General features: G+C 44.2%; 1 protein-coding gene across 1 annotated transcript; it reads left to right on the forward strand.

Moving 5' to 3' along the window:
- Window positions 1-179: 179 nt before the first annotated feature.
- Window positions 180-21,460, forward strand: LOC115395133 (GDNF family receptor alpha-4-like). Its single transcript, XM_030100529.1, has 8 exons — window positions 180-463; window positions 10,880-11,134; window positions 11,211-11,303; window positions 11,380-11,749; window positions 15,835-15,944; window positions 16,394-16,528; window positions 18,063-18,199; window positions 20,561-21,460. The coding sequence occupies exons 1-8, from the start codon at window positions 409-411 to the stop codon at window positions 20,759-20,761; spliced, it is 1,356 nt and encodes a 451-aa protein (XP_029956389.1). The 5' UTR covers window positions 180-408; the 3' UTR covers window positions 20,762-21,460.
- Window positions 21,461-21,877: the final 417 nt, after the last annotated feature.

A 21,877-nucleotide genomic window follows, 5' to 3' on the forward strand; every position in this document is an offset into this window, starting at 1 on the left:
TCAGAGCGTGGCTCTCACTCAGTTGCGCCATGCAGTCTCCACAGCCTGATCTCCACCACTCCGGCTGGACAACTGTGGAGCTGCGCACGCAGATGCGACACAACTGGCGCCCGGAGCGCGCGCGTGCGGCGGAGGAGGCAGAGCAACTTTCCGGATAGGAGTTTTGTTCACGATCCGCCGGATGCCTCCGCTCCAGATCGAAATCGCCGAGACCAACGTGGGACCGGAGGAAATCGCGAGAAGTTGAGGCGCTCCGGTTCAGGTTGGCCAACTTTGAGCGCGAGCGCGCCGGCTCGTGCCTCTCACAGTCCGTGCGGGCGCAGAGCAGCAGAGGAGGAGCAGAGGGAGGCTGGATGTGGCAGGAGACGGGTCACTGAGCCGCAGCGTTTCTCAGTCCCCAACTCTCCCATGTCACCGGACAGGATGCTGATCGTTGGACTCCTGCTCAGTGTCTTCTCTCACGGTAAGGAGCAGCCTCCTCAACCGGGTTTTCTCTTTTCTTTCTTGTCTGCCATGCGTTTTCTTTGTCTTTTTTTTCACTTTAATTGTTTTAGAGAAATGTCCTTTTACAATGTGCACAACTTGGGAAGTAACTGGTGAATTTAAACCCCCTTTCCTCATCCTCATGCATGACTTCTAGTTGTTATAACAAAGCACAAAAGAGCAGCTGCACTACATAATGTGATCATCTTAAATCCTCCTAAAGTGTACCAAAGTGATCCCTTTAACTGTCCTTAACAAAAATTAAAAGTACACATTTATGAAACTTAGATTTTTTTTTATTTTTTATTTTAAAGTGACTGACCACTGCTCTTCTCCAGGTTGGTGGTAAACCAGTGAGCCATACAAGATGTCAGTGCCACCAGTATAATGTTCATTAGAGCAGCAGCAGTTTTATATTTTACACGTGGATGACATCATGGGTTCGTGTCTGTTATTGCTGCCTTGGACTGCTTCCAGGGAGAGCTGGTCTGTTCTCCCAGGTATTGATCGCTGGTGTCCCAGATTATGGAAATCTCTCACATGAACTGTGAAACTGAAAGGCTCTCTGCTCTCCAGCCGACATGAAAGGCACATTAAGGGCCGATGAAGGATTCAGGTGAAGAGGTAACACTGATAACTTCATGACAGCAGCGTGAGGGAGCAGGTTTGTATCGTCAGTGGGTTATTGGTCTTTGCTGGATATTAAACGGGAAAAGACCCGTTTGTGAGTCCTCGCCCGGCGTGAACACACACACACCAAGCTTCTGTCAAATGAATTTTTATGATTGAAGACAGTATTCTTGCTGAAAATGCACACGGTGGCTCGCTGTGGGGCATAAAGCGTGCCGCTCTGTGATTATTGGTATTGGATTTTATCGGTCCTCATCATTTCTTATTCGAAGTGATCCTCTGTGTTGTTGTGGTTGTTTACGGGTCATGTAACTTGAGCTATTGTTTGCACAGGATGTATTTATGCAATAAACAACTCCCTTACCCAAGAGTGGAAATTACATGTCATGGTTGCTGGAGGGGGACATAAAACAGGAAAAATTACAACAGAGTTATTTTTGAAGCTGCCAGAGATTTGATCCATATAGTTCTACAACTTTCTGGTTGGCACAAGTATTTTCATTCATTATTAACATCATTAATGCAATTTTAAAATTGCATAAACTCTATACTTTACATATTGAAGGGGATCATATTTCTTTTTCTAAGGGAGTGGAAGCAGTCCCTTTCCCACATGATGTCTCGCCTCCTCTGCCCTCCCCCTGATTGTCACTGCAGAAAATGCATGCAGATACTATAATTGTTGTGATTGTGTCAATAGTACAGGAGGTGTGGGCTCGTCTGCACCCAGGGGAATTCAGATGATAATGTCAGGTGAGGGCACCCATTAGAGATTAGTATCATGAAATGATTAATGCTTTCTTGTGAATGTCAAACCTTTCAAGCACTCAGTATATAAGGGTGGGTGGGTGGGGTGTGTGTGTGTGTGTGTGTGTGTGTGTGTGTGTGTGGGGGGGGGGGGGGGGGGGGGGGGGGGGGGGTTGAAACCCACCTGCCAGGCACTCAGGTGGAATCACACCAAGAAAAGCAGTTATTTTCCGGTGCTAATTAATCGAGATGTGAATCATTACACATGCAAATGAGATAGTCTGTCATGTTGTTGAGCTCTGCCATTACACCTGATTGCCAGGGAAAATATTGGGTTGAAATTTTGGCAAAGTACATCATTAAAAAAGGAAGGAGAAGAAAAAAAAAAAATCAGACCGCAGCCTGGTTTTGGCTCTTTTTTCTCAGACTTTTGGGACGTAACTTAATTACCTGCCAAGGTGTGTAGGTTCTGTGCGAACAGCGGCAACCCCTGAACTGCATTTGAAAATGTTGTTTTTGCCTTGTAAGATTTCTGACCTTGTACATCTCTGCGACCTCCACAGTGGTGGTTCGATCGGTGGAAGTAAACAGCAGTCAGTCCAATATGTTGTTTTTCCCACATATATAAATATATTACAGATGTGAACCGATGTCCCACATCTGATTCAGGACCGTCTCTGTTTTCACAAGCTACCATCTCCTTGACAACACATGATTTTTTTGTTTTCTCAGCTAAAGATCTAAACATTCTCTCCTATCAGACAAAAAAAAGTTAAATATAAGCTTATGACACATTGGATGTCCTCATGCTTTATGTGCATGGTGCATATGCTCAAACACAATGTCACAGTCTTTCCTTTTCCCCACATTTTCAAGGTAAACGCATCTATTGAGTGCACTGAGTAGGAGGAAGACAGCATGCGCTGTCAACATTAAAAAAAAAAAAAAAAAAAAAACTATTTAGGTTTCCTCGATTGATGTCAAGTTTTCTGTGATTCTAGAAATTCTGCAAAAGCAGCACAGCTCTCCATATGTAACCCAGCTGCTTAATCCTGTAGTTTGTTGGGAATATGGACGTAATCGAGGCATGTCTGTTGAGGAGGCGATCAGTCCCCGCCTGTTATATCTATAGAAAACAGCCTTTGCTGAATGACATTTCACCTGACTCTGACCCTTCGCTGCCAGGCCCCTGTAGATTACCGCTGGAGTCCCAGTACGGACTGCAACTGCTGATTGAGTGCTGCTATTTCGGTACCTCATTTAGTGGATGTGATTGAGCCGTAAGACTGTTGTCATAAATTTATTAGAGCTCATTTTCAGGCCGTGTGGGTCTTAGGAGGGCCAGCAGACACATACTTGAGCGTTTTTCCGTTTGACTTTTTGACCTCACCTGCTGCATTCAGGTTATATCCGGCTTTCAAACGCTTTCTCTCCCCCCCCTCCATCTCTCTGTCTCTCCCTGTCCTGTGTGCCTGTACTTCAGTTTTGTTAAAGACGGGAGCACACAGATGTTAAACTTGGCAGCATGCCCACTGAACATTCCTACACAAACACACTTTCTACGGAGTTATTTTATATCGTGGAGATCTTTGTTATTAATGCAATAATATTAAAAAGCACTGTGGGACACCTGAGTGCTCAATGTCAGGCTGGAAATATTTAAACATATTTCTCGAATATTAATTTGCATCACTTAAGTGTCGTTGCTTGTTATCCTCAATTTGTTTGACGGCGCAAACAGAAACCCGCAGCCTGATGGAAGCTGTCGACGCACGTGTGCCGCTGTCTGGCCAAGAAATTATTTGGCACATTGAAATTTAGGGCTGCATCGGGCAGCGGAAGGCAGAAGACTGAAAAATTCAGACGGCTGCAGACACACGGACTGGCTGATGTGGCACCTGATGCATTTTACCTGGAGTGCAGCGGAGGGATGCTGCCTGCGTGATGTGGCTGCACAATCCACCCGGCGCCGCTCATTAAATAAAACATTATCCCTGTACCAGAGGCGCCAAACAAATGTCGAACCAAATCACGGAGCGATAATTCACGTTACACACGTGCTGCGCTGACCTTTGGATTCATGAAGCTTCGCCGCATCATTTTAAAACTTGTCGATTACATTCAACAATTACCTGACGTGATGAGAGCGGTTATCACGACTGCATCTCATCGGGGGCTGCCGAGCACCTGCGCGTCACCACCCGAGGCCTTAACGCCGTCTCTGATGGGTCTGCTCGTAAAAGCTGCTGGAAGCGAGCGCCGCCGCGCCGGGCTTTCCAGCAACACACTTACACAGAGATCCAATCTTGTTAGCTCGCACAAACCTGCGGCTTAATCAAAGATGTGGGCTGCCTCTGCATGCCTGCCAGCTTCGGTCAATTCTGGGGAAAAGAGGTGCTCGAAAGTTTGATCCACAATCAAATTTGCGGAGAGAAAGTTTTGCGGAGGAGCAGATTTGTTTTCGAGATTGTACAGCGCGTGTTTTTCCCACACAGATGCTGTTGATGGTGTTATTCCTGCCATCTGCGCGGCTCGGTTCGAAAAGAGCCGTGTGAGACTCTCCAAGAAGATGTGTGCACGTATAGAGTGAGGAGTTTCAGTAAATATTGAAGGCAGAGGTTGAATAGAAAAATTCAGCAAGTGCAGCAATGAGGAGGGACTGAAGAAGACGAAGTGACAATAGTGGGAGCAGTACTGCGAGAGGCTGAATAAACATGTGTCGACGGGTGACAAATTCAAGGAAAGCCTGAATAAATGAGTCGGAGTGTGTTGAATGCAGATGCTTAAACACACGTGCCCTGCTCGGCGCCATCCAGCCCTACTCTGTGGCTCGTATTAAAATGCTGGGCAAACCAAGTTCAGATTTATATCAAGTTTGCAAGAAGAAGAAAAAAAAAGACATGACTTTAACAAGATGTCACTTTTAGGAAATAGATGTACCGGAATATGCATAGAGTGTCAATCATAAAATCCTCATCTGATGTCAATATTAACAGGGATCTGAGGTGAAATATTTGAGAACGATGTCAATAATTCAGGTCAGACATTGTGATCATCCGAACACATGTTGAGTCTTTAATATTTGTGCATGAGCGTAATCCATAGTTACAAACATAGCAGCCACTCCTCCTCTAGTGACTCACAATTCAATGCACATGCACTTTATGGTGCAGCTTCCTGGTTCAGACCAAAACTCCCAGTTTTGCATAAAAAAAAAATACAATGACGATCACCCCTTTCACTGAGATCCACTTTCAAACACTTAGTGATAGCAGTATAATATTATGAGGAGGTTGCTTTATTCCATACGTGGCTGACAGCTGTCAGGCAGACAACATTTGACAGATCACTTCCGCCTTTTTAACCCCCACCATCAGAGCACCACCCCAAGCCCCGCCCCTTCTAATGTGAGGATTTCCAAACCACAGACTCCACAATTAGATCTCAATGAAGGATTTTAAACTTCTCAAACTCTGTACAGTAGTTTTTTCCCTCAATTTGCACAAAACACACTAATTAAAGTGCCCAAGAAATGTGAGATACTTATGCACCTCATATGCAGATGCAGATTTAAGGAGCAAAAGACCAGACCGGCTTGAGATGCAGTAGAAAAATAGTAGAGGTATGAAATGGTGTGCGGCTCTGACAGCTCTGTGAAGTTTTCTGCTTTTAAGAATCAACAAGAAGTCGTGAAAAGGGGATGAATTTGATCCTGTCATGAATCCTTTATGTCCTTTCCTTCCACAGGACAAGTGGGCTCACCAGACACACTGATGGTTGTGAGAATGATTTGAAACATGTTGTATTTGCACTCTTCACATCCCAGCCTCCAGGGAGTCTTGGACAGACAATCCTCTGAATGGGTGAATATATTTTGGAGAAAGTGGCTTTCACTGCTGCAGATCAAGTCCAGAAAAATCAGTTCCTTCAAAAAAATCCACCGTCAAAGCGTCAGTGAATGAGCACTGCTTCAACAGGAGGGACCTGGCTCAGTTTTCTATTATAAATAGTTTTTTTTTTTTTTTTCCCTGCTTGACTCAGGTATATCAGACCTGTGCCAAAAACATTGTCTTAACAAAGAGAATGTGAAGAAAATGTTAACCATATTTTTTTTAATTATAATAGAAAGTTGAGTCCTAGGAGATGTGCTGAGTGGTGAAACTGAGAAAAATTAGAGCTCAGCAGAAACGAATGTGTCCAAAAGCGGCTTTGTGCAGCTTAATCAGCGGTGATGAACCGTCTCTGTCCTTCCTGTGGAAACACCTCCGTCCACTTTCACAGGAAGAGGGCTTGAATGCTGCGGCTGGTCAAATTCAGGCTCGCTCTGCAATAAGCCCGACGGAGAAATTGCTATTTAAAAAGTGATTACTTCCAATGTAATAGAGGAAGATGATGCAGCTGTTGAATTGTTTTGTTTCTGTGTTTTCAGCTGCTCATTTTTGCTGGGTTACTGTTATTGTTTATTACATATTTCTGTATTGTTCCCCGCCTGTATTTAGCGGTCCCACATTTTTTTTCTGGGCGGTCTCCTGAGGTTAATTAGCGTGTTAACCTTCATACTGACTCATTCAGTCTGACTGGTTTTCATGAAAATTCAGACATAATGTGTCCACATTGCATTGTGGGAGAAAGAGAGCGCCTGGGGAAAAGCACACAGGGAAAACTCGAAAACTTCACACAGGAAGGGTCAGAATCAAACCAGGGATATTGTCACTGAGGCGGGAGGGCAACCAACCCACCACCGTGCACATTAGATTAAATCCAGAGAACACTGAATATGTATATTCCTGAAAGTCTGATCAATCATTTACTATAAATAAAAAACACCAGAGGACAGCTACAAAACTCATTTTCAAAGTTTTGATGTTCTGAATTAAGTTTGAGACTTCTGCTCACCACTGTTCACTAAGACGCTCTTTGAGAATTGCTTGTATTTCACTGAAAACTGAAAAAAAAAGGGTTTATTTTTCTTATTTTATTGAAGAACGCAGAACTTTTTCACTTCAAGTTGTTGGAAAAAGTTCTTTCGAATTTCACTGCCTAATCTACCCTCTTCCTTTAGACCTCAGTGGTCTGGAGACAGAAGTGTGCACGTGCACGTGCATGTGCACGTGCGTGATTGGACTCACCAATCAATAAGTATCCCTTTGGATTGTCGAAAGATGATAGAGACTTGAAAGAAACGCTGCATAGAACGACGAGCACCTGTGGGCTTGAACCAGGAACCTTTGCGCTGTGAAGTGACAGTCCTAACCACCGCCGCCCCACGTGATCTCTGACACGTTTCACATCACATTCGCCAAGTGTTGCTCTTAGAGGTTCACCAAACCCGGACGCTCCTCCTCAAAGTCAAATGTGGCGCATATGGTTTGATGTTTACGGCGTTCACCTTCATCAGTTTAGCCTCTCAAATTCTATTAATCACGGCAGCGAGAAATCAATAGAGTGCATTATGCCTCACATATCACAGTAATTCATCTCATATTCACTTTCTGCCTTTTTCTTTCTTTCTTTAAAGTCGTATCCCCCATGCTCAGACCAACAGCTCCCCTCACCCGGGCTTTTACTTCAGTAATGTGTTGCACAGCGCGCTGCATAATGTGGGCCCAGAGCTTCTTTATCATCATGACGTTAAATAATGTTGGACTTATTTAAATATTTCTGAGCTGTCGGCTGGACAAGATTTAACAGAGCTGCACTGTCCTGCGTATAGGTTTTTGTTATCGGTGCAGGCGTATAGCGCGTGTGTGGCTGTGTGTGTGTGTGTGTGTGTGAGTTAACATCGCAAGAGGCGCACGGAAACCAAAACTGCTGATAGGCTCCCTTTATCAATGGTGGGCCTAAGGGAGCAAACACTGAGGAGAAATAATGAACAAACCGTTTGCTGCCCAAACAGGAGATTACATGAAGCCTGTTTAAATTGCAGGAAAAAAAAGAAAAAAACTGTGGGATGTGATACTTTGGTGTAATTATCAGGGTATCATGATGCACAGATCGGCAGACAGACAGGTAATCATCACCTTCGCGCAGCTTGGGCGAGCTTCCACTGTGAATATGACTCATTGCCCTGTGTGTTACCATTTTTCCCAGCGCTTCCCCCCCGCGGAGCCCCCGCAGTGGCTTTGGAAGTTTTCCCGCGGCAGCGACGAAGCGTGGCTTCTGTTTATGATATGTCTCATCCCGAAGTGAGACGCGGACCTCATGCGGCGCCCGAGATTGCGGAACATGCAGCAGCAGAATTGGATTGCAGCCGCGCTTTGTGCCGCCAGTCAGCGGGGGCTTAATCGAAGTGCGAGACCGCTCTAACACAATGCTGCACGTGTTTGTATATGAGTTTGTGTGATGAATAATGTACTGGAGCGTAAGTACATGTGAGAATACAATAGATGCGGCTATTTGTTAACAGGCAGGCATTAAGTTTGAACAGGGAAATCTGCTGGATTCAGGCCCACCACGCCACACATTTTCTTCTCCTGCCGGCTCGTTCTGTCTGCGAAGGTGAAAAAAAAAGTGACAGGATATCACAATTTAACTAGATGAAATGGAGAAAAGTGTTTCTATATTGCCTACCCAAGCTATTTTCTGCATTTCTCTGGATAAAGTATAATTTGTCGGAACAATTATGAAGCACATTTGAGAAAATTAATTTTGTGAAATGCTCTGGGGCTTTCAGTTCTCTCCGTCTCTCCCTCAGGCTGCCCCTGGCCTTCCCTGCATTATGTTTTTTTCATGGGACAGCAATCAGCGTTGTGAAATGATTTGTAGTTTTTCACATCCAGTTATTCTGGACCGCACACTGACAATCAAATTCGCCTAAAAGCCTAATTATGAAGGACCAACACGGTTGTTTTCTTGCTGAATAACGCATTAGCCGTAACGGAAGCGTGGCTTTTGCTTGGAAAGATATAATTTTATTGGATTAATGTCTTCAGGCTGACAGTGGGTTTAAATCTTCAGTATCCTTCAGCTGGATGTTTTGTAGGTGTACCTTGCGCTGATGCCTTTGACAGATAAAATCTATTTTCCTTCAGACTGCATATCGAAAAAAGGGAAAGCATCCTGACGGTGGATGTCGGAGGTGACTCACTGTCTGAATTTGGGATCCAGGTTGAGTCTTTGTGCAGAAGAAGTATTGGGAGCAGAAATATCGGCTGCTTCGCCGGGATGTGCAGAGTGGTGCTGAATAAATTGGTTTTGTTTCTGGCATCACATGTGGAGACGGAGCCTGACGATGGCGAAAAGCCTTCTTCCTAATGGAGGAGACTCAGCTGCAAAAGGTTTTGCCCCCAGCTGTTGACGTGACTTACAAGAAAGACGACTTTGTACCATGAACATACACGCAGATGCTAAATATACCACACGTAAAAGCACCACACTTGAGTTTTCATTTACATTTTACGCCATTAGAATGATTACTGCATGTTTGCTGGTTCTCATGCAGCTTTTTTGCCATTTTTCATTTTGGAAGCTTTCTCTTCCCTCCAGTTCGTAGCACTTGTAGCACCTAAGGTGTTAAACAGTACAATCTTTTGATGCATGAAATATAAAAAAGATTGCTTGGCGTTTTCTTGTCTCTTAGACAAAGCGTCTTTCTCAGTTTTGTTCAGCAGTTCTTAACCTTCTATTTTGCTAGCTCCATATTTGGCGATGCCTTTGTTCCTCCTTTTCTCTTTGCTTTTGAAAGACATGTTTTTCCTCTCGTTCAGACGGAAGCTTTTACCTACTTGTGTGTGAAGCGGTGACCTCTTTATGTATTTATCCGTGCATATGAAACAATTAAGTGTGTCCATTATTAAACAGACTTTCAACCAGGAAGCCAGATTTCGGATCGGCTTGTATTCTCTAATAAAACACAACATCTCGCAGCAGTCAGTGGTGTGAAAAACACGGTACCATGACTGCATGGTGCTTTGCTGAACTTTGTTCCATTTGAAGTGGTTTTTTTGTTTTTTTTTTCTGAATCTGAATGAAAATGTGTTTTTTTTTCTGTTCCACATTTCATTGCACATAACTGTCTTCGTTGGTGCTTATTTGTCCCGACTGTTAAAAGGAAACAAATTTCTGAGCATTAAAAAGCTGAAAAAGCAATTTTGAGGTGTTGCATTCCGTATGCGACAAAATCGAAAAGGTTCATTATGTTCAGTGTTAAAATGTAGAAAACATCCGACATTAATAGAAGACAGAAGACTCGATCATGAAATTACACACTGGAACAAGGTCAGTTGTAACTTTGACCTTAACTGGATGAATCTTGGTTTGTAAAAAGTAATTTAATGGGATGAACCATGAAAAAACACCAGCCTGGTCTTTCGGCTGAAAGTCCTACTATATAAGAACAATAAATGTCACAAAAGGATTATATTTTTACTTTCTTGCTTCAGTAGAATCAACAGTTAGACACAGTGATCAACAATAATAGTCGACTTGCAGCCGAACCATGTTCAAACCATGACAAAATCCGAATATTTTTCTGAAAATGAAGCAAACGTTTCCATCAGCGGTGTGGTGGGAGGCCGGAGGCGAGGCAGGCTGCTGGGATCTGGCTCTCGTTGTACCGCGGTGTGAGATGACTGACAGCTGGAGCATTTCGAGGAGCTGCGATGGACACGAACACAAACTCTCAACATCCGCAAACACATAGAGACTCTGAAAAAAAATCCAGCGCGCTGAAAAAAAAAGTACACTCTGTCAGAGCGAGCATGAAAACATTAAGAAAAAGGTTAACTAGGACTCCCAAGGAGAAGATGAAGAAATAATTATGGAATAATCAGGACCGCAGCGTAACCCCGTGCTGTTGTTTAATGATTCTCAGGACTCCTTTATTTCATGTGGGAGCAGCGGTTTTTTTGCCACTCCATTACATTTGTGTGTTTTCTCTTTAATCTTCCTGGCTGGGTGTAAAGGCATCCTGCACTGCAGCGGAGTCCACTCTCTGCTCCGATGTTTTCATTCAGTTTAATTAACGAGTTATCCCGTGAAGGTGTTGGGAGCCTAAACGTTGCCTCCTCTTTGCCTCCAGCATCAGCATCCTTAGACTGCCTGGTGGCGGAGCAGGGCTGCGTCCAGGAGCAGTCCTGCATGGTCATCTACCGCCTCCTGGAGTACTGCGCCGCCGAGGAGGCCGTGTCTCCGCTTGGCTCCGACGCCCGCATGGAGTGCCTGGAGGCCCAGCACTCCCTGCAGCACTATCGCCCGCTGCAGGTCTGCAAATGTCAGCGCGGCTCTCGCAGGGAGGAGCACTGCCTCAGGGTCTACTGGACTGTCCGCTTTGCAGGTAGGCTGCGGCTGAAGGATCTGCGTTGTGTGGTTCCTCTTTGTTCATCTGGTCTGTATTGTGCTTGTTGTTCCAGCTTATGATGAATATGACGTCTCTCCATACGAAGAACTGAAGCTCAACCTGGTCAGGAACTTAGAGATGTCTCACATGGCGTCCATCATGGCAGGTGAGCGTTAAGGTCGTTCAGTTTTCAATAAAATAATATAGACAGTACTGCTTTCATACCGGACTCCTCCCCCCAGCCTCCTCGCTCTCCGTGGATGGCCAGAACCAGTGTCTGAAGGCAGCGCAGGACTGCGGCCTGTATGAGAAATGCGGCTCCCTGCGGTCAGAGTACGTTGTGGCCTGCACCAAGCGGGCGACGGTCTCTGACAACAGCTGTAACCGCCAGAAATGCCACAAAGCCCTGCGGCGCTTCCTGGAGCGTGTGCCAGAGGAGTACAGCTTCGCTCTGCTCTTCTGTCCCTGCTCCGACACTCTGTGCGGGGAGCGCCGGAGGAAGACCATCGTCCCGTCGTGCTCCTACGAAGAAAGCGCGCGAGGGGAGGAGAAAGTGGGAAAGCCCAACTGCCTCAGCCTGCAGAACTACTGCTCCAGGGACGAGCTGTGCAGGTAAGATGAGCGAGCGCATCGACACAGGACGGTGGAGATTTTTATCGTTACATGCAGCACACTGCTCGACAGCAGCGGATCCTCTCCGGCAGGCTGCCAGTCCATCAAAGTGGGAAACACACAGACAGACACACATGTTCAGGCTTACAGGCAATTCAGAGGCACAAATTGACATTAAATTGATGTTTGATGGCTTTGTACCTGGGGAATATCCAGGCACAAGGACAACATGCAGCATGCCTCCAGGTGGCATCAATTCACACGACTTTATTCCGTTTTTTTCTAAACAACAATAAAAGCCAAATGCAGATATGAAACAGGAATGTTTACTATTAACCTTCTATTGGGCTCTCATCAAAATAACTGGATCATGCAGTAGAAATGCTTTGTAAATCGCAAAATTACCAAAATGACATTGCATTTCATGACTTACAGTAAAAAAAAAAAATAAATAAATAAATAAATGAATAAATTCTCCCAGAATGTAATTAAAAATCCCAGCTTTGTCATCCCGATCTTCACATTTAGCTGTTGATTTTAAAGAAACAAGACGTTGAAGATGAAAATCCTGGTAATAATCCTTTATAAATACTAGTAGTTGTAAGAAAAAGGCAGACGTGATCTTTTGTTGTCAGTTACAAACTCTGCGTTCGCTGATTTCATCGCTGTTTAGTGATGACCTCTTGCAAATAAAGGGCAACTAGTTCGGGCGGTGAAAGCGTCGCAGGCCTGGCGGATGATTCCAACATCACAGGTGACCAGCTCATTCCTGACCCAGATGGTTCAGTGTTTATGAAGCCTTTCTCCTCCACTAAACAGAGCCTTCAGACAGTGTTAAAGGGGTTCGTGTGGTCAGCTTCGTGAGCAGGAAGGAGAGGGAGACAGCAGCTTGGCAGCTCTTCAACGTGATGTTGATGCATGTTTCATGCAGTGGTGGAGTTCGCACGCTCATTAAGTAGGTCATGTCATGCATGGTCCAATTACTGTAATCTGACTATTTAATTGTAAATATACATAAAACCTTCAGCTGCATCATCGTGTACTTTGCCTTCAGATCACTTTCAATGCTGGATCAAGTAATAGATTAGTCCTACTGCAATAGTAGAAAAAAGCAAAGATGTGCTGGAGCGATACTAATGAAATACATATTCGAGTTGATTACAGACAGCATTGTAAATTAACGCTGTTGTTAAGGTTATTGTGGCATCGTGCTGGTAAAGTGACGGCGCTGCGCCTCCTCACACTCATTGATAATGCAGCAATGCACCAGAAAAACAGTGAGGGGGGCCACTCACTGACGTAAACAATTCAGATGTCAAATTTATTCAGAAATTATCATCGTGAATGAGTCATGAGCAAGGACATGCGCTCGCTGCCTCCGTTAGGTTTCCCGGTTCCTTTCTGCCTGATGGTCATACATCTAAGACCGATGATTCAATCTCAGTGGAGGACATCCAGTGGAATATAACCTTCCACTCGCTTGCATAAATTGTGGCTTTCACTGATTTTCCTCCCCAAAGGTCAAAGTCTCGCCATATAAAGGGTTTGGTTATATGATGAACGTCTCCTTTCTTCATCAGGACTTAGAATATCTCTCAAGGCCAACGGCTTGGTGTGTGTTAAACCTTCATATGGTGTATGGGTTCATGCCCAGAGTGTTTTTTTTTTTTTTTTTCATTGGATCAGAACTCATAGCTGCAGACCGACACATTATTATAATCGCAGCAGAAAAGACTGGGAAAAGTTTACTTGTTCTCTGTTTATTATTTGTATTATATATTATTTTAATATTATAGAAATTATCAGCAATCAAATCAAAATCTAATACAACACAAACCCTGACAAGTGAGTTATAAGTTGCAGGTTTATAAAAACAGAAAACAAAAGGCTCTGCGTTTCTGCGTACATGGCTCCCATGTGTTTCTACTGAAGAGTTTGGGAAAAGAACCGATCCATTGATTCTGTGAAAATGCAGTTTCATGTCTCTGCTTGTGATTACAGATGAATCCTTGAATCAGCTTGGCTGCGTATGAAAACTGCGAGGCACATGTTTAATAGATTAACACCTTAAGCTCGCGGCTATTTTTCCCGGTGTAGACAAGAAAAAGCAAACAGCTTTGACAGTTGAGAGGACAAACAACCGCCGAGGCTTTGTGGATGAGAAACACTTGAGAAAATGTTGAGAAGCAACAGGTGTCCTTGCCCGTGTCCGCCGGTTGGAGTGTGCTCCGAAAAACAAATTCAGATGGAAAATCAGCCTCGACACGCAACAGCGAGGAGTGATTCTAGTCCAAAAACTGTCAACTGCATCAAATTAAGCAGAGCACTGTGTGTCAGACCTTTCAGTCAAGCTGGTTGACGTCTGTCCGGTTGTGGTTCATCACCGGCTCCCACGTGTTTCAGAAAAGCAGTTTGAAACTTGCACAAGTTGGAATTTTTATATCGCTGAAGTAAGCTCAGGTTTGAATGGCTTCCTCTTGGCTACAGCCTTGCAGTCGACAGAACGAGGCAGAGCGCTGTTTGTCCTTCAGCACATTCCTTCTCAGATGGCGATGAGGTCCATGCAGTTGATGCTGTTTTTTCTCTATTCAGCTCCGAGTTCAGGAGGGGAACATTTTCTGATTACTTTTTACCAAAACAACTAGTTTGGATTCAACTAAAATGTTTAATTGATCAACAACCCTATCAGTAAAGCTGATATCCATTTATAAACTTCAGTTCCAGGTGCTTCCCTTTCCAGGAACTAAAAGTGTTCTTTGGCCCGTTGCCTTAAATTCTATGAGTATTATCAGCAATGCAGATCCTGCTCCTCACTCTGAACCATTCCAGAGTACTACCCCGACAACCAGCTATTTTTAGAGATAAATAAAATAACCGGAGAACTAAATTTAGACCCTGAGTTCAGCGGTCAAAGCAGCAAAAGCTCCTGTGGTGGTTCTGCAGGATCCCACAGTCAAAATGCAGATTAGGTTTGACTAAACAGACAGAAATGCCTCTCTAGAAAAGGTCATTTTGAGCCTGCCAACGCGGCCGCCGCTTCTACGTTTGCGATGCCCTCCTTAAAATGGCAGACATCAAAAACATCCTCAAACATGATCGGACGACAGTTTTGACCAGTGAGTCAACATCTCCTCGGTCACATCTGGAGAAACACAGCAGCTTCGGATCAACATTCATGTCTACGTTTGGGAAGTCAGATTATAGAATGAAGGACCCAAACTATTAGGAATTATTAACAGAAGGGAAAAGTCCAGATACTTGATCTGTGTGATTCCTGAAAACTTTGTGCCTCTGTGATGTGGAGCAGGTCAGCCTGAGAGAGAAAGAGAGATGTCCTCTGTCTTTAGTCATCTCCTAAAAAAACTCCCCCTTACAGTGACTGTGGGGGTCTACTGGAGGTTAGGCGATAGCAAGTTGAAATAAAAGTGTGTTTCCCAGAAACATGAAGCTCATTCTGCCTGAAAGGGGTTGAAAATGTCTTCAATATTCTGGATCTGGATTCTCAAGGGAAAAGCTAGTGTGGCAAACTAAAGATTCCTGCATATGAAACCTAAGATGAACTAAAAACAGTCCAAGCTCTCCTTCAAATATAAATTATTGAATGTATATCTTTTTAATTATTAAATTTATATTTGAAATTTCAGGTTCAATGACTTGCTGAGATTTGCAGCACCAAACAATCCTTGGTCAGTCATTCTTGGAGATGCTTTCTTCTTCTTCTATGGGAATTGTGCTGCAGTGTTTTTTAGAGCTTGGAGAAAACCAGCTGCCGAATGTTTTGATTGTATGCAACTTTTATTGGTGCCAAAACGTATTATTATTGTCGATTAACAATTATTACTGGTGAAACTGAGCGTGCTGAAGTTCTGTAGTATTATTTAATGCACTCTTCTTTCTCTTTCTCGTGCTTTGTGCTCTTTCTACACTCTACTCTCCCTTGTTGTTTGTCTTTCTTTTGTTGTTTTGATTTTGCAACCACAAATACTTGCCTTGAAAAAGTCAAAAGACTTTTAAAATACACTGTATTTTTCTCTTTGCCGACTCTCCTGTGCCTCACCACGTGTGTGTGTGTGTGTGTGTTTCAGATCCCGGTTTGCTGATTTTCAACATAACTGCCAGCCCTCCCCTCTGTCTGCCTCTGGCTGTATGCGAGAGAGCAGAGCCATGTGCCTGAAGGCCTACGCTGGACTCATAGGTGAGATGGAGGAAAACAAATTAAAGAGCTAAAAAAGGCCGAGGGCCACTCGCAGGACCTGTTATCAGCGGGTGTCCAGCAGCGAGATTCCGCCTATACAGGGCCCATTTTGCGGGCCGCAGAATAACTCCGCGGGGGGTCACAGACGCTCCGCTGACAAAGTCGCGGCTCTGGGAACATGCTTGGATACGTACGTCTCCAAACCATGTCCGCAGCAGCTCCACAAAGATGAATCAGAGTAAACGCAGGGATATAATTTGATATGATTTCCTTCAATTTCTCATCCTGAAAAAGTAATTTTCCTCACCTGTGAACTGCTGATGGTGGATCCACGGGGCATCTGGTGTTGTTGGTGGAGTGACACTTTCTTTCTTTCAATTTGTGTGATGATAGTAAAAAAAACAAACTTTTTGACCTTTAAGGAAGTTCTTCTTTCTTTTTGCATCCAGGTACGATCATGACTCCCAACTACGTGAGCAACAGCAGCACAGAGGTGTCGCAGTGGTGCACGTGTGAGGGCAGTGGCAACGAGCTGCAGGGCTGTCAGCGCATCCTCAACATGTTCAGCACCAACACATGTCTGCGTGAGTAAATCTTTTGCAGTGCAGTGAAACGCAATTTGAGCTAATAATTTGAGTGCAGACCTTTTACTTCTAATCACGTGCAATTCTAAGATTATTTCTGTCATTCTCTCCTTCTGTGTCTGTGTTTTAAAATGAAATCCTGTCCTTAAAGACGTTCAAAGCTTCAGTAAATATGAAATGACTCTCTCTCCTGTGTAATCAGAGCATGCATTTTAAAGTGATTTACTGTGTTCACTGATGTTCAGCATTTGAGTTTGCAAATGTTAATTTTATGTCTATATCTTAGCTCCACTCATTGTGCCATCCGGGCAAGTTTCCAAAACATCTAATACATGATTATTGTTGCAACTTCAGTGTAGTAGCTGTAATGACAGAATTTGTCCCGACTTTTTAACCAAACTGTTCATGTTCACAGAAATTAACTTTTACACAAATAAATCTGCATGTCAAGAAATGACAGTGGTTAAGTTTCCTTTCAGCTGTGAAATGTGAGTGTTAGCTGACGCCATGTTGAGGCGCTGATCGGAGTGAACGTTTTATAGAGCGCATTAATTCAGGATTCAAATGAGGAGAGTTGTAATGGATGATGGAGAGGGTGAAGCGCTGAACCGTGATGTTTTCTTATAAATAAATGAACGCAAGAGACTTTTTCCCAGGTGTGCGACTGGCTGCCAAATGTGAAGAGGATTTTTAAGCTCTGCAGACTCAATGAAATCAAACCTGATTGAAACCAAAATGAGTCTTGTCTTGTTAAATAGGCGCCGAAATAAAAAAGGGCTGAAGGCGCCTCAGAAGCTCAACTGCTTTAAAGTGAAGGTCTCAGTTTCTACAAAGCGTTTTCACAAAACCATTCTTGTGTAGGAATTTTACTGATAATTTTCCTAAGGGTTCAAACATAATGGTAAGGAGAAATTAACAAAATACTAATTGAATTTGAGAACATTTTTGACCTGATTTTCAAGTCTTACCTGAGTAAGACGCTCTTTTCAAAGTAGAAATAAGTGTTTATTTCAGTGAAGAAAACATGGCATGGTTTTAATTCTTCCTTTTTTCATATGTAATTAACCTTCTTTAAACCTGAAAAATAACTTAACAGCATCTGGACCGGCGATCGGCCAGTTCCAGCAGCAGCTGTGGTAAAAAGTTTCCTCCTTCTCTCTGGCAGCAAAACTCTCAGTGCATCAACAGCAGACCATCAACTAGCTGCATTTTGCAGTGGATCCCCGATCACCCTGTGGCTCAGCAATGTTTACGAAGTCTGAAAGTCGTCCGAATATCCATCCTCTGTGGTCAATAGGCCTAAGTTAGGGCTGGTAATGAATAACTCAGTTTGCTTCTTGGAATAGCCGTGTGTCCCTTCTCCAAAGGATGGCCTCAAAAGAAGTCACAAGATTTCAAGGGTTAATTACATTTCATTCTGTTGGAGTTAAAACGTTTTGTTCAGCGGCTCCAGAAAATATTTTGGTGGCGCTTCAAAAAAAAGGAATAATACCGTGAACGTAATGAACACGGCTCCCTGCTGACTGTGTTCCAGGCAACGCCATCAGCTCCATGGGCGTCCCCGCGCCTCCTCCGGTGGAGAACACTCCCGTGCCAGCCTCTCAGCCCTCCCCGCGCGTCTTCCAGGAGCGGGTCCACGTCGGCGCGAACACGCTGCCCGAGTTCAACAGCGTGAGTGTGTTTGCCACTTCCACGCCGCCTCGCCATATGTTCGGCGCTTGGTGCAGGTTCAGCTGAGGAAGAGGTGGACTGTTTATCAGGTGGTAACACCTACATATCACCCAGGATAGCAGAGAGGAACCGTGCCCAGGAGCTCCCTGGACAACCTCAGAATATTGCCCCCCCCCCCCCCCCCCCCCCCCTGCTCCCACCGCCACTTTCTCAATTGTGGCTGAGGATTAGCCGAAGGTGTTTGCAACATTAAACTCAACCCTTACTGTTAATATTCATGTATGCGCACCCATCTGTTCCATATTCCCCATTCTCTCACTTTAATCCCCCCCCCCCTCATTTCACATTTCCTCTTCATCCTACAGCAGAGCAGCCCTCCGAGGACAGCCGCACACAGTTATGGTGCAGATGGATCCTAATTGTTATATCAGTGAAAGAGGCTTTGATGAGTAATTAACTGAGCAGGTGAAACAAAGACGCCGATGGCATTACTGTGTTTGATTTTGGCGTGAAGACATGTCACTTTCATTGCATGCTGGAAGAATCATCACTAAAATATGTCAAATTGTAAACTGCTGGACGATTATGATCAGAAAATACAGAAAAATACAACTTATCAACACTTGTGGTCGAAGGTACATTGGGTGCGACGGTGAGTGTGATTCCCTGTTTTGTCAATATCTTCAACAATAATGTTCAAACGCATCCCGCAGTGAGCCGCCCCGACCTTCTGCTGAAGGATGTATCAGCAGTAACACATGAAATCCCCCATGTCTTCTGCCACAAAACTACTCTTGGCTGTGCAAGCAATTAAAAGGTTTTCCAGTCGTTTGGAACACATTTCAGTGCAAAACTCTGGCCTTTTGCTCTTAGGTGTTTCCTCCCTGCTCTATGGAACAAAAATAATATATATAACACACTGCCACAGCTTCAAACAACCACCCTTGGTGGCAATAAGAAGAAGGAGAGTTGGTTTGCCTTCCAAGAGCCTTGATCTGAACTCAAGTCAGTGTGGGATTGCGGGAAGAGACAGATGTCACCGAGAAAAACGAAACAAACACAAGACAGTCTACCAAGGTCGATAAGCTGATATGAACGACACACCTGCCACAAGTCCTGTGAAAACCTGAGAGCAGGTTTGCCTCAGAGGACTGATGCCGCTCGGCTCTTTGTGCGAGTGTTTACTGCACTTTGCCACAACTTTCAAAGTCTGAAAGTGTCCCTCGTTCTTAAAACTTCTGCGGATTTCCCAGAGTCTGGCTCACCAGTTGAGTCAAAGAAAAAGTAGGATTTTATTTTTTTACAACCTTATACAGAAAAGTTGTAGATTATTAAGGGCGGCCTTCAATGTTCTTTTCAAAATGTCATGAGTATACGTAATAAAGGAGCTGCAGTGTTTTGAGTCCAACTCAGAGCAAGTCTGTTTTTATTCTCTTGACTTTCACAGAACATACCAATAATGTTTCAAAGGATGGTTGTGTTATTGGATTTTCATTGTTTCACCACTTGCAAAGTACTTGCAGAGCCTCGAGGTCTCGCTGTATTTTAATGAACATGACAGGAAAGCTACATTTTTTATTATTGATTTCGATTTGAAGGCTTTATTTCAAACATGTAAAAAAAAAAGACAAGTGTACAAAAAAAAAAAAAACAGACATCCAATTAATAATTAATATGACGGAGTCATCACCATATGGGACTTTCATACAAATGAAAAGGAGTAGGAAGAAGAAAACTTAGTTAATCCTACCCCTTAACATGTCTTTAAAACATTCTGATTTGCTAATGCAACGCAACGTCTGAACAGTTACTGAAGACCAGCACCTGGTTCCAGATTTGTCACCAGTTTGTCAGAATTAAAGTAAATCTTTGCTTGTGAAGATCTCACCGAGTTTGGCCCGTCTTGGCTGTATTGTGGCACTGTTGCTGTGATGCTTTGGCTGAGCCGTCGGCACACTGCGACTGATTCACTCATTACGTTCAGCACATAGAACACCGGTTAATGTTCTAGCTCCTCTTCCATCTGTATTTTACTTAGGAATGAAAATTATTAACTAACAGGAGTGAGAGGAAACAGAAACAAAACAAGTTAAGGTGTCGTGTCGCTGCTAATATATCCCAGGTGCTGCAGGTGGAGACGAATATGACAACTTTTTGTCACAGATATAATCTGTGATTTCCTTTTTCTGATTTGAGCTTCCTGTTTGTTTTGACTGTTGCTTCAGGATGATTTCATATGTTCTTTAGAATTCTGCAGTAATGTGCACTTTCTCCCCGTTCCCTCCCCCGGACCACCCCTCCACGCTTCACCACTCCTGTTAATTGAAAGAATCACTCTTTCCATGTTTTTTTTCTTTACAGATGGAGGACAGTGAGGAAGAGGAACCGGAGGAGGAAGCGAGCAACGAGTTTAACGTCATCCCTCCGTATTCGCAGAAGGACTCTAACATGGAATCGGGCGCTCGGGGGAGTCAGCGGGGGGCGGCGGGCCGAGCGCTACCTGCGCTGCCATTACTGCTGCTGCCCGCATTCATCCTGGACCGGGCGTGTTGGAGCTACTGAAGCCTTCATCTCATTCTCCGCTTACATTTTACACTCGCCAGCGCTGTCAGATCCATCTCCCTGCTCCGAATGCAACACAGAGGACAGTTGTAAAAAAAGAAGAAAAAAAAGAAATGTAGAAATGTAAATGCCCTTATTTTGAAATCCTTTCATTTTTCTTTTATACCCTGACTTCATTCTGCCATTCTCTCCCTGCTCTTGTAAGTAGTCCTGCGGTATCGACTGTGTCTCTGCTTGAGTGGTTTCTTACGGAAGCAGGCGAACAACGTGAGCAGATACACGAGTGCACGGGTGAATTGAGAAGTGCTGTCTGGGCAAATACTCTATCTGGAGCCTGCTTCACACTCAAAGTACCCCCCCCCCCCCACTCCTTTTAACAAGAAGCACATCGCCCAAGGCCGCATACACTATACGTGCTCCCAAAAACCAGAACCAGCCCACTGCACTGCAACCAGGCGTGAGCGCGGCTTTTGATTTCTATTTCATGACTCATGTCACATCCGTTTCCACGCCGCCCCTTCGGCTCTTCCCCTCCTGCCTCCACACCGCGGTCGAGTGAGATAATCCACTTTGCAACAAGCTAATAAGAAACTGCGCCGCACGTAAGCTGCTTTATACCGTTATATATATAAAAAAAAAAAAAAAAAACAGAGGAGCGCTCTTTGACGGCGTTTTGTTTAAAACGTGATAAGATGCAAAGCTTTCACGTCATGTGGGGCTCGTCGCTCTTCTTCTGCCCTCCCCTCGGAAAACGAGACGGGAAAAAGTCATTCCGCTTATGTTAACATGGCACTCTGCATTATCCCGACCACCAGCAGCAGCGGAGAATCCAACCACGGGCAAAAGTAATAAGATAAAAAAAATTTTTTTTTACATTACAAATGACGAGGAGAGAAAAGCAACATAAGCAATTACAGCACAATTCAAATTGCTCAGCACGCAGGGAGAGTCTGGAGCAAGGCTCAGGGGAGGAAAAAGCCAATTTACTGCTGTCATACCCTCTCACTTTTCCCATCCTTAGGAGATGTGTTTTTAGTCCTCCTTCCCATCGTGTACTTTGGATGTTTGCGAGAGCGAGATGCAGCGATAGAGACGGACACAGGAGGCTGCAAAGCC

The sequence above is a fragment of the Salarias fasciatus genome, chromosome 10 (genome assembly GCF_902148845.1).
Source record: "Salarias fasciatus chromosome 10, fSalaFa1.1, whole genome shotgun sequence".
In the NCBI taxonomy this organism is placed as follows: domain Eukaryota; kingdom Metazoa; phylum Chordata; class Actinopteri; order Blenniiformes; family Blenniidae; genus Salarias; species Salarias fasciatus.